This window comes from Toxorhynchites rutilus, chromosome 2, assembly GCF_029784135.1.
Source record: "Toxorhynchites rutilus septentrionalis strain SRP chromosome 2, ASM2978413v1, whole genome shotgun sequence".
NCBI lineage: Eukaryota > Metazoa > Arthropoda > Insecta > Diptera > Culicidae > Toxorhynchites > Toxorhynchites rutilus.
In genome coordinates this window covers 284,916,004-284,928,481 of record NC_073745.1, presented here as the reverse complement: position 1 = coordinate 284,928,481, position 12,478 = coordinate 284,916,004, and the positions used below count along the sequence as shown (strand labels likewise).

The 12,478-nt window shown below is 37.4% G+C and overlaps 3 protein-coding genes across 3 annotated transcripts in view; 2 read left to right on the top strand and 1 right to left on the bottom strand.

Moving 5' to 3' along the window:
• The window catches only part of LOC129765298 (NADH dehydrogenase [ubiquinone] 1 alpha subcomplex subunit 11), a 245,029-nt gene that overhangs the window by 67,135 nt on the left and 165,416 nt on the right, over positions 1–12,478 (top strand). The window lies entirely within an intron of this gene.
• Positions 312–8,245, bottom strand: LOC129765284 (phosphoacetylglucosamine mutase). The gene is made up of 4 exons (XM_055765434.1): positions 7,923–8,245; positions 1,332–2,159; positions 1,169–1,274; positions 312–1,113 (listed from the first exon to the last, which is right to left on the bottom strand). The coding sequence occupies exons 1-4, from the start codon at positions 8,024–8,026 to the stop codon at positions 502–504; spliced, it is 1,650 nt and encodes a 549-aa protein (XP_055621409.1). The 5' UTR covers positions 8,027–8,245; the 3' UTR covers positions 312–501.
• LOC129765287 (pre-mRNA-processing factor 19) lies at positions 7,878–10,401 on the top strand. Its single transcript, XM_055765440.1, has 4 exons — positions 7,878–8,483; positions 8,602–8,751; positions 8,811–10,011; positions 10,073–10,401. The coding sequence occupies exons 1-4, from the start codon at positions 8,465–8,467 to the stop codon at positions 10,215–10,217; spliced, it is 1,515 nt and encodes a 504-aa protein (XP_055621415.1). The 5' UTR covers positions 7,878–8,464; the 3' UTR covers positions 10,218–10,401.

Genomic DNA, 12,478 nt, shown 5'->3' with positions numbered 1-12,478 from the left:
TGCGACACTGAGTGCGAAACTGAGTGAATAAGAAAACGTTTTGACAGCAGTTAGTGCGGCACTGGGGTTGAAACTGAACAAAAACGAATTCGCTATAAGTTATGACCAAAAGAGAGAGTCGATGTAGAGAAATCGATCAAATCACTTACACCCCTTTCATTCTAAGCCCCTCATTTACGAAGTTCAGTAACAGGCATAGTATTGCATCGTACTCCGTCAGTCCCCAGTTGATCAAGATTTTTGTCAATAGGAAGTGACTAACGTGGCTCGTCAATTGTCAGTGATATTGATGAGAAAGTGCAGCTCTGATAAACGCTGCAATCTTTTTATTTGCCTAAAAATTTTATCACACGATGAAATTGTCTACATTCTATATCCAAATTTAAAAAAAATAATCTCGGTTAGGGAAGTGGTCCCTTTTTATACAATTTGCTTGCGGTGTTACAATTTGTCTTTTGATAAACGGCAGTATCTCTTTTCATTTATCACACAAAAATTCACTCAAATGGCTGCCATTTTTAGTCTCTCCCCGATACCACCAGCCATGTCGTACACGACATTTGCTACTTCTAGCGCGAGTTGCAGTGTATTTTCTTTTGTGTCCGCCTCAGCATACACCCGCACCACATCTTCGGTTCCGGATGGTCGAACGAAAGATCTACCCTTGTTATACCTAGTTACGATTTCATTGATGGCATCCTGTAACCCTTGGGGAGTAACACAAACCCGCTCGGCATCGGTGGTGGTTATAACGTTCCGATCTTCGACCATGATTTTCATCAAAACATTGGGCAGATCGGCATACGTTCCAAGCCAATCCTGCAGGTTCCACCCTTTGGAGTGCAGCACGGTCTCCACCAGGAGCAGATCTGAGATAGCATCTCCTACAGTTTCGTTGGTTAGGTCGATTGTTTCAAGTAAAAGTGATGCAGCATCCCGCTGCTCCTGCGTCAAGGATTCATCCTTGCTGGCAGCGGTGATTTTTCGCTTGGCCTCCGTACTATAAATGATAGTGCCATGCCCGTTTGCTTCGAAATAGACTCCGATATCGTAGTCCAATGCCTTGTGATGTAAATGCTTAACTCCGGTAGGTACACATGCTACCGGAACGTTCTAAAAAAGAGAGGGAATGTTTTATGAGATTTTGGGAACATAAGATGAGGTTTACCAATTGGTTCACAATGTGATCTGTTGATGCTCCATTCGCATATGCGGTTTGCACAAGACCCATATTGATTTTCACACCACACTTCTCTACCAAATCTTTGAGGTATCTATGAAACAAGTGTGATTGTTAAATACTATATGATGATAATATCCTATCTTTTTACCCAGCAATCAGCGTAGCGATTCTGTCTCCGTCAAGAAGATGGAATACTCCCGCTTCATCGGTGAAGTAATAGACGACACGATCGGCGTCGCCATCTACGGAAACACAACGTGCGTTGGGTTCCACTTCTGGCAGACCTTCGGGAGCTCTTTGGTTAGTTTTAACAAAATCAGCCCCACAATTAAAATTAATCTTTCCATTGCTGTTGAACACCTTGACATCCAAAAAACCATCAAATTTCTTGATAAAGCCTAACATCTTCAGTGACCCAACCCCATTAGCACCATCGTAGTATAGTTTATTGGTGTAGTTCCCCTTTTCAAACGTACTTCCTCTAATATTCTTGAAAGCTTTTATCAGCTTAGTCATATATCCTTCTTCAGTGGGTAATCCGTAGGCCATATTGGTGTTAGAGCATGTAACGAAGTAATGCAGCATTGGAGTCGTCACAATTCCGAAATCTCTCACATTGCCCTTCAACGCCGCAACTCCATTCAAAACCGCTTTCGCCAGCTGCGGGCTGTGATACCGAGTGTCCATCCCGACATACACCTTCGCATGATCATTGTTATCGATTCCCTCATCATCGGATATCTTGGCCACCTGTGCTTCCAGGTCGGCATCGCTGACGTTAACCAGTGCTGTGGCCAGTTTCTCCCACCGTTGCTCTAACATTTCTCCCATCGGGTCGATCAGCTTCACGCCGTTGTCCTGTTCGGGATTATGCGAGGCCGTTATCATTACGCCAATCACCTGGCCTCCTTTGGCACGCGAACGCAACGTCGCCAACAGACCCATGCGGTACATCACATAATCGAGGTTATCGGCGCTGTGCAAAAGTAGGAGATGAATAATCGGGGAAATGCAATTAAAAGTTACGGAACAATGGAACAAGAGCAAACGCATAAATGTATTTTTCGGTGATCGAAAATATATAATGGTGTTTAGTTTATAATCGGTTCAGCAATCAAAATCGAAAACAGATATTGAAGTCCATTGCTTCCATTGATCAGAGCGCTCATGCTGCAGGGAATACTTTGGACCACCTACGAATTAGAAACTTATTGTAATTCATGTGGAATTGGCGTTAATTTTTATAAAGGAGTGAAAGTTTTTCCATCTGGTTCTATAGCTATGAAACACTGGAATATTAATTTTTTGAATGTTTCTCGTCTGGACACAACAATAAAGTTCAAATGACCAGTCTTATAAATGAAGACAGTTATTGTATTCAACACTATCTACTTCAATTCAACCGACTTCTTACATATCTTTGGAAGCTCGGAAAAAAATGAGTGGTTCTATAGTTGTGAAACGCAGTATATTAAAAATTGAGCATTGGAACCAATACAGCTAGCTCGGATTATCCGAAAAACGAAAAACTGATCTAACAAACGAACAGAATTCGCAAGAGACAAGTGACGTTTGGTAGGCAGATGAAAAAACGCATTCGTGCGAAAACTAGAATAAGCGTCTGTTCGAATTGTTCAATTTTCGAAAGTACAACGCAAACAAGAATACAAATGGGGCTTGATTTCGAATGTTTTCTATTCGTTCGAAAACAGTAATGAGGGTGATATGCATTCAAGGACACGAAACTTGTAGATGTATCATTTCATCTATTCCACCGACAAAAGACAAACATTTAGTTTTGATTATCTCCTCCTTCTTTTATTAACAGATGCCCACTAACTATGTTTGCAATTGCAACCAGATATCATGGACGAACCAGCAGAGTGGTTTTTAGAACGTAATCCGAATTTTTCATTCCGAATGCCGGAAGCTATTTTAGACATGAAAAAATGAGAAAAATTACAAGCTCTTCTAAGTGATTTTAGTCTAACTTTTTTGTTAGATCATTTTTAACGCATATCCAAAACTAATCGAGTTCATAAACTTGAATTTTCAGTTAGTGTACATCTTTCCCACCCCGGGTGTCCATCTTTCCCGCCAAGTGTCTGTCTTTCCCGACTCAATCTTATTTTTTTCAAAGATACCGGACACATTCATTTTTCAAAATTTCTGCCTCAAAGACAAACTTTATTATTAAAAGAGACCTAGACTACTTTGTGGTGAGAGAACTATATATTTGTTTGTGAAATACACGACAAAAAATCAACTTTTACTAAGGGTGTCCGTCTTTACCACCCTTCCAGTACATGCAAAAGTAGAGGAAATACATACATGACAATTGCTTGCGAATTAGTTTGGACGAATATACGGCTTACACATGCATCCAGCATGTGTTAAACGTATATATGATTTACTACAGGCTACAAAGAAAAACAAATGGCGAAAAATGTTCGGAGGTTATAATTATTTTTATAACCTCATGAACCGCCGTTTGTACATATGAAAACATTTATCTTTCTAGAATAGGAATTATTCAATTTACTTTTAGTATGAGGGGGGTATAAATAATTCAAATAAGTGGTGGTGATGGTTAAGAAAATTACTCCGATTGTTTGGATGGTAAGTAATAGCTATCTCACACGGCTATCTGAAATATAAAATATAATAGAGCAGTTAAAACTCGTACATGTAATACGAAAACAATGCAATCGGATACGTCATTCCTGGTTGTTGATTGTATCTCGGTGGAAATGTCATGAAATTTATGTAGAAATAGTTAAGTAAGGTGTTACAAGTAATCAAATAACATGAAATAAAAATTTTCATTCCAATTTTAAAAATTTAAAGCTATTTTCGGACGTGTACAATTGGAAGAGATTAATTTATCTCCCTAAATCACTATACCACCACCAGACGTCGACACTGTACATATGTCATCACGTATCTTGATATGTCAAATTCCTAATACGGTCAAATACCATCTAATACGATTTACTTTTGGACGATTTTCCACAGCATGTAATACATTTTTTACAGTACAGCGCGGACTCGATCATATACAGTCTCCGATTTCTTTTCACTGTGTATAATCGAATGCTGTACATAATCGAGTCAAAAAAAAATGTATTCGTTTTTTATGCATATATTTTTCATTTATTGAAGATAAAAGAGAGAATTTAATTTTTGATTCATCCCTCTAAAATCAGAAAAAACCTTTCTCACAGGAAAAAAATTTTTTTTTCCTGAATCTCTCAGGGTGTGATCATATTTGACGAAAAAAAATCCATCTGTGCATATGTTCAAATTTCAAGAATGACAGAGTTATAGAACTTTCTTCTTGTTTCGGACTCTGTTACCTCAAACGTGCTCCATACTAAAAATTACGCTACGTAAGCCAATTCTGTTGCTTTCATTTCAAAAAGAAGAAAAAAATAGTACAGGATATAGAAGTGGAATAACTAAATTAATGGATTTAAATAAAATTTTGGAAGTAAAAAATTTAAAAGTTACAAATTTTTAATGTTTTTGAATTAAAAAAAAATTGAGATATTTTTTTTTAATTTAATGTCATGCAAACAAATCATATTAAACTTGATTGTTTCTCTCAATCAAATTGAAGCTCTACAAGCAAACCACTCTACAAATTGTTTTTTGACAAGAAACTTCTATCTTTCTTAATTTCGCTGCAATATCGATATAAGTGATTTTTGCTCCACTGTACTTATAATAGCCACTTAAAGGGCCTGGCCGGGTAAGGGAGTAAAAAGTGCCCCCAAACCAAATCACTAGCTGTATGGCAAATATAGTAAAGGATATTAAATAAGAAATTTTGGCGGTTTATTTGAACCCCTATGTGGTTTGACGTAGGATCTATAGTGACAAACGTACTTTTTCGTGCATTTCACGCCATCCTCAATAGATCCGAGATAAAAATTTGAAAAAAATACTGAATGTGCATCTTACTACGATGTATCAAAAAAAATTATCAAAAAAAAATTTCATCAAAAATTTTAGTACTAAAAAAAATAATGAAATCTTGAAAATTTTTTTTTTGGGATTTAGAGATTCAGTACTACTCTAATTCATATTTTAATGTGTTTCTACGGCTTTTCTAGATATGTGTGATTTTTTTCAGATTTTTTTGAGTGTTGCGCGGTATCAAAAAATTTTTTTTTTATGTTTCCAAAGAGTGGTTAGGTAAGGGAGTAAAAAGTGCCCCCAAACCAAATCACTAGCTGTATGGCAAATATTGTAAAGGATATTAAATAAGAAATTTTGGCGGTTTATTTGAACCCCTATGTGGTTTGACGTAGGATCTATAGTGACAAACGTACTTTTTCGTGCATTTCACGCCATCCTCAATAGATCCGAGATAAAAATTTGAAAAAAATACTGAATGTGCATCTTACCACGGTGTATCAAGAAAAATTATCAAAAAAATAATTCATCAAAAATTTTAGTATTAAAAAAAAATTATGAAAATTTGAAAATTTTTTTTTGGGATTTAGAGATTCAATACTACTCTAATTCATATTTAAATGTGCTCTTACGGCTTTTCTAGATTGATAAATATCGTCAAGCTGTTTTTTTTTAAATATCTAATAATAAAAATAAAATAATAAAAAAGAAAAATACACAGTACAAAAAAATGTTATAGATTTTCTGGCATTTCGAAATTTTGAAAAAAAATATAACTTTGAGACCACAAATTCGATTTGTTTTTTTATTTTAATCTTTCAATTGAAAACCACGAATACAATAAAATAATCGATTTCAAAAAAATAAAAATAATAATGCAGACGATGAAGAAAATTATTTTGTGTCACACAATGCTCTTAAAAATTCAGGAAAAATTACGCCACATGTAGAAAAAAGACACATACGAACGCATTTAAATAAAAATTTGAGCAGGAGTGGGTCTCAAAGTTATATTTTTTTTTCAAAATTTCGAAATGCCAGAAAATCTATAACATTTTTTTGTACTGTGTATTTTTTTTCATTTTATTTTTAGTATTAGATATTTGAAAAAAAAACAGTTTGAAGATATTTATAAATCTAGAAAAGCCGTAAGAGTACATTTGAATATGAATTAGAGTAGTACTGAATCTCAAAATCCAAAAAAAAAAATTTTCAAAATTTTAATATTTTTTTAGTACAAAAATTTTTGATGAAATTTTTTTTGATAATTTTTCTTGATACACCATGGTAGGATGTACATTCAGTATTTTTTTCAAATTTTTATCTCAGATCTATTGAGGATGGCGTGAAATAAACGAAAAAGTACGTTTGTCACTATAGATCCTACGTCAAACCACATAGGGGTTCAAATAAACCGCCAAAATTTCTTATTTAATATCCTTTACAATATTTGCCATACAGCTAGTGATTTGGTTTGGGGGCACTTTTTACTCCCTTACCTAACCACTCTTTGGAAACATAAAAAAAAAATTTTTTGATACCGCGCAACACTGAAAAAAATCTGAAAAAAATCACACATATCTAGAAAAGCCGTAGAAACACATTAAAATATGAATTAGAGTAGTACTGAATCTCTAAATTCCAAAAAAAAAATTTTCAAGATTTCATTATTTTTTTTAGTACTAAAATTTTTGATGAAATTTTTTTTTGATAATTTTTTTTGATACATCGTAGTAAGATGCACATTCAGTATTTTTTTCAAATTTTTATCTCGGATCTTTTGAGGATGGCGTGAAATTAACGAAAAGTACGTTTTTCACTATAGATCCTACGTCAAACCAGATAGGGGTTCAAATAAACCGCCAAAATTTCTTATTTAATATCCTTTACAATATTTGCCATACGGCTAGTGATTTGGTTTGGGGGCACTTTTTACTTCCTTACCCGGCCAGGCCCTTTCGCCTTAACGTTGAAAGGTTACATTTTTTCTTGAATTAAGTGATATTTGAACTATATTTTTTTTTCAAACTGTAAATAATCGAGTCCAAAATTGTATATAATCGAATCTTATATGATGAAGTCTGTATATAATCGAGTCCGACCTGTACTACATTCATTCAAATTGCAATTCAAGCGATTCTCGTACTGCATCAGCCAGATATGGATATATGAATTCGTTAAGATCGATTTTACGATAGTGTATATCATAAAACCGATACTTGTTACACCGAATTACGACTTATTCTGCAGTGAGCAATGAAATCGAGGTTTTCGCATTTTATACGATTTTTGATAAACACAATGTATACTTCAATGTACATTATATATGATTGTGATTCGATTCCACTTTATATGTGACATAAAATATGTCAATTTATATGCTTTAACACTTCTAAAAACAATCTGACTATATTTTTACTTATTCATTGTCATTAATGACTTGAAGTGAGTGAGTGCTTTATTGTTTGAAATTTTCAGTTGCTCGAAAAAATAAATGCGGTTTAAGTGTCAGAAACTGAATAACAATGAAAACATTTAATTGAATTATTGAAGTGAACATAATCTCGAAATAATGATTTTTCAACTGTGTCAGTGCATCCACTATGCACATATAGTGTGAACGAAGCTTTACCATGATTTCAAATTATAGAATGCACACAGCAATAAACCGGAAACTGGTTTATCCTATACTGATTAGATGATACATGTTGTAAACCTCTTATGCCGACTCACATCGCAGAACCCAATACGAAACCAATTGAGTGTGACATGTAATCCAGTTAATAGACAAAAAAAAAGTGAAAGTAAACTTCCAACTCACTGCGATCGGAAACCTGCCGTGCCGTACTGAATGTCCTTCTGGGTTTCCTTCTTTTGGTGATACTCCCGGGCAAAGGCGTAAACTTGGCGCAAATTAGGTGTCATGCTGGTACTTTCGGTTTGCGTAGATTCACAGAATGGATAAGTTTTGCGTAAACGCCTATGTGTGCGATTCAGCTGTCGCAGAGGAATGTGTATACCTTTCAGGTCGCCGATAAACTAACAACCAAATGGTGCCTGAGGAGTCAGATCTCGCAGCACTATCTCAACGTCAGCAGATTTGGTTTTGCTTTGCTGCTGATAGCGGAGGTGGATGTATCGCCGACCAAAACATTGAAACTGTCAGAACTGGTAGCTTGTGCTGTCTGGCTTCATGCCGAATGTGTGAAGTTGGTGAAATTGCAAACGATATTTCGCGTCTGTCAAACAATCAGATTGACAAACTTGCCGCAAAGATTGCTCAGCGAGTGTTTATACAAAAATACTAAATTTTAAGAGTAATACGTATTCCACAATTGATCCGGTCTCAAATATCTGAAGATCATGTCGCTCGTTTGCAGCAGTAAGTATTCATTGAAACGAAAAATATATATTTTGTTGGCTCTTGTGCTCGAACAAAAACCTATGCCGACTGAGGTTATGTTTCAAGATGTAAACATTTCACTTGTTTTGTATTGCAGTATCGAACGAGGTCCCGGAACACCCCGTTATTTCACCAAAATCCGGATCAATCTTCGAAAAGCGGTTGATTGAAAAGTATATTGTGGAAAATGAATGCGATCCAATTAACGGCGAGCCCTTGAAGGCAGAAGAATTGATTGATATTAAGAGTATGTAATATCCGATCGTCTCAACGATTTTTTTTTCATCAAATTGCTTTTTATCCTAGCTCCCCCAATCGTTCGGCCGAAACCCCCGAGCGCAACTAGTATTCCCGCCACACTTAAAATGATGCAGGACGAATGGGACGCCTTGATGATACATGCATTTACACAGAGGCAGCAGCTGCAAACCGCCCGGCAGGAACTTTCCCATGCATTGTATCAACACGATGCTGCCTGTCGTGTGATTGCTCGGCTCAACAAGGAAGTGGCAGCTGCCCGTGAAGCTTTGGCGACTCTCAAGCCCCAGACGGGGATGGCATCCATCCAAGCTGTCCCTCAACCGTCGATTGCTGCGGAGGCGGGTGGAGTCGCAACGCAGCCGATTGAGCAGGCGGGCATGAGCGCAGAAGTCATTCAGAAGCTACAGGACAAAGCAACAGTGCTGACGCAAGAACGCAAAAAGAAGGGTCGGACGGTGCCAGAAGAGCTGGTGAGCGCTGAGAAAATTCGAGGATTTCTTACGTTGGCATCCCATCCGGGATTGCATTCGGCTAGTGTTCCAGGAATATTGGCTCTGGACATAAATCATTCTGATCAAAGCAAGATTTTAACTGGCGGAAACGATAAAAACGCAACCGTGTTTAACAAGGACACCGAACAAATTGTTGCGATTCTGAAGGGACACACCAAGAAAGTCACAAAAGTTATCTTCCACCCGGAAGATGACACAGTTATTACAGGATCTCCGGATGCTTGCATTCGAATCTGGAATGTGCCAACATCTCAGACACAGCTGCTGCTTCGGTGTCATGATGGACCAGTTACTGGCCTATCATTGCATCCGACTGGCGATTATGTACTTTCCACGTCTTCCGATAAACACTGGGCCTTCTCGGATATTCGCACGGGACGCCTCCTAACGAAAGTTCCAGATACAGCGGACATTGGTCTGACCACCGCCCAGTTCCATCCCGATGGTTTGATTTTCGGCACCGGCACCGAAGATTCCCAGGTCAAAATTTGGGACCTGAAGGAGCAAAGCAATGTTGCTAATTTCCCCGGACACACGGGCCCAATCACGGCTATTTCGTTCTCTGAGAACGGTTACTATCTGGCCACCGCGGCGGATGACGCCTGCATAAAGCTGTGGGATTTGCGTAAGTTAAAGAATTTCAAGACAATTACATTGGACGAGGGTTATGAGGTGAAAGATCTGTGCTTCGACCAGAGTGGAACGTATTTGGCCATCGCCGGGACTGACATTAGGTAAATTTTCTCTAAATGGTAGCATTCATAGCATTTCTTATACTCTATTCTTTTTCGGTAGAGTTTATCTCTGCAAGCAGTGGCAAGAGCTGAAGGTTTTCAATGACCACACTGCGCTCGCTACTGGGGTTCGATTTGGCAAACACGCGCAGTATGTTGCATCCACCAGTATGGATCGTACGCTCAAGTTATACGGAATCGAGTGAATCGGAGACTGGAAGACGAGTACGATGTAGTATGTGAGTGATCATCGTGTAAGCATTGAAGTTTTTACCATTTTACCAAACGCAATCAATCTAGCGTTTTCAATAATTCAACATTGATATAACTTATCTTTTCGTTGTAACCAGCGACAGTAGCGTTATCTGAACATACTCGATAAACATGTGAAATGGTAGAATGAATTTACTTTCGAAAGAAATAACTCCTTACCACATTATCTTTCCGGGGGTTCGGATTCGATTCCGGTTCTGGCCGGGGGGATTTTTCGTCAAAGAAAGCCCGCACGCGTATTCTAGAGCTTGCCACTCCAGAATACATTCAAGGCATGTATTATCCGGCATAAAAATCTCAACTAAGTAATACTGCAGGGTGTCGACTACCTTGAAAACCCTTTAAAATCAGGGATTTCAACTAATGTCAGGGAAAATCAGGGAATTTCGTCACCAATCTGGAAAAAAATAAGTTACAATTTTGATTATTGCAGAAATTTTGAAGACACCAAAAGCTGAAAAGGTCAAGCTAGGCTAGTTGGTCCAGTCAAAGGATAAGGCGACACTTATCGAACAGCTTATTTATTTACGGCTTCGATCTACAATCATAATTGATTAGTAATATTCAATATATAACCCACAAATCACTTAAGCCGGGTTCAGACGGTGCGAGTAAACATACGAGTCAGTCTAGTCAGTTACTGCGATGCAGCTACTCACGCCGCGTGAACACATCATGCCAGTTAGTGTCATGTGTGATCCGGCGTGCGAGCTACTTCAAAGTTTTTTGAATTTACTCGTATTCGCATCCCTCAAAATGTCAAAAATGGAATTTAGCGCTCGAGTCAGGGATGCCTTATGTGAAAAAATGTCTATTTTTAAGATATTTGAAAATATGCGAAGATATTTATAGACTTGAAAATTATTGAAAAAACAAATGAAACCCTCACAGTTTCTAAACGAAATCGTTGTTATTTTGTTTTGCACGCTGGCGGGGCACGTTTTCTTTTTTAAGATAGTTTTCTTGGGAATCTCTACTATAGAATCATTAGCAGGCACAATTTTCATTCGAATTTCACTCACAACTTGCAAGAAAAGTATTGTTCTAGGAAACAGAATACATATTCGATTTAAAAAAGTACATGCTCATACATTATTTTGGTTTTTGACGCGTATTTATTCCTCCTGCAAATCTACTATCATTTTCATTTCACAAATTGGTACACGAAGCTGCTGGCAAGGCGAAATAAATAAAATTTAAAAAAATCTTTTAGACTGCCATTTATAGCATCACATACTTCCGGAATTATCTTAGCTATGGATGCTTTCGAGATTCTAAGAAATATCGACAACAATCTGAACGATATTCCAAAAGAAAGGCACATCAATGTCGTTTTTTAATTTCACTCTTGCAGGTATAGCATCCCTCACGAGTGTATCGTGGCGTTGTATTATTGGAACAATGAAATCCAACAGTGTTTCCACTTATTCAGGTGTTTTTCTCAACACTGGTCTGTACTCTAGAGGATCATCATCGTAGAGTTCCTTCAATATTGTATTTGTTGCTCCCTTTCCTTGCATCCAATTCCTGGCCCAAATCCTTTTGCCTTTCTGCTTTTTCGGATAGTACATTCAGTTCGAAGAAATTCAGCACAAAGTATTTTTATACACAGTCAGCGTGTAATTCGCGATAAAATTGAGTAATGATAAATGCAACTGAAAACCTAAGACGAAAACTGCCAATAGGTACGTCGATTTCAGATCAATCATCTGTCAAATTCGGACCTGATTGCTGTTTCTGACAATTTGGTGGACATTTGAAAAAAAACATCTGGCATCCCTAGTAAGCCAATGCTGTAGTATCTAGTTTCTCGTCAGAAGCTCACACTGTGTGAACGGACAAGGCGAGTCAACCAATTGTCAAGCGAGTTCACCGGCTTAGTAGCTGCTCACTGTCATGTGTCCTACTAGCAACGTATAAATGGGCCTTTAAGCATACTATCATGGTCGAAGGTCCTCATGTCACTCCCATAAACTTGATGTTCTACACAAGGAGTTAAAGTTATTCTTAGAACTCGAATACATGAAATCTCCGGAAAGACCTTATTCAAGTCCAGTGCATCTGGCTACTAAGACGCTTCAAAACGCTGATATAAAATACAGGCTCATGGGCGATTACAAGAATCTTAACGACTCTACTATTGTAGATCGGTACCCGCTGCCACACGTCATTTGTCAAACGCTGCGAAATAAGA

What these genes read in the sequence shown, in the direction of transcription:
- LOC129765284 (XM_055765434.1), bottom strand. Translation starts at nt 8,026, where the DNA reads ATGACACCTAATTTGCGCCAAGTTTACGCCTTTGCCCGGGAGTATCAC. An exon ending in ATCGCTACGCTGATTGCTGG is followed by an intron (nt 1,275 to 1,331) that starts GTAAAAAGATAG and finishes CTTGTTTCATAG; the next exon opens with ATACCTCAAAGATTTGGTAG. An exon ending in ATCACATTGTGAACCAATTG is followed by an intron (nt 1,114 to 1,168) that starts GTAAACCTCATC and finishes TCTCTTTTTTAG; the next exon opens with AACGTTCCGGTAGCATGTGT.
- LOC129765287 (XM_055765440.1), top strand. An exon ending in AGAATTGATTGATATTAAGA is followed by an intron (nt 8,752 to 8,810) that starts GTATGTAATATC and finishes TTTTTATCCTAG; the next exon opens with CTCCCCCAATCGTTCGGCCG. An exon ending in ATCGCCGGGACTGACATTAG is followed by an intron (nt 10,012 to 10,072) that starts GTAAATTTTCTC and finishes CTTTTTCGGTAG; the next exon opens with AGTTTATCTCTGCAAGCAGT.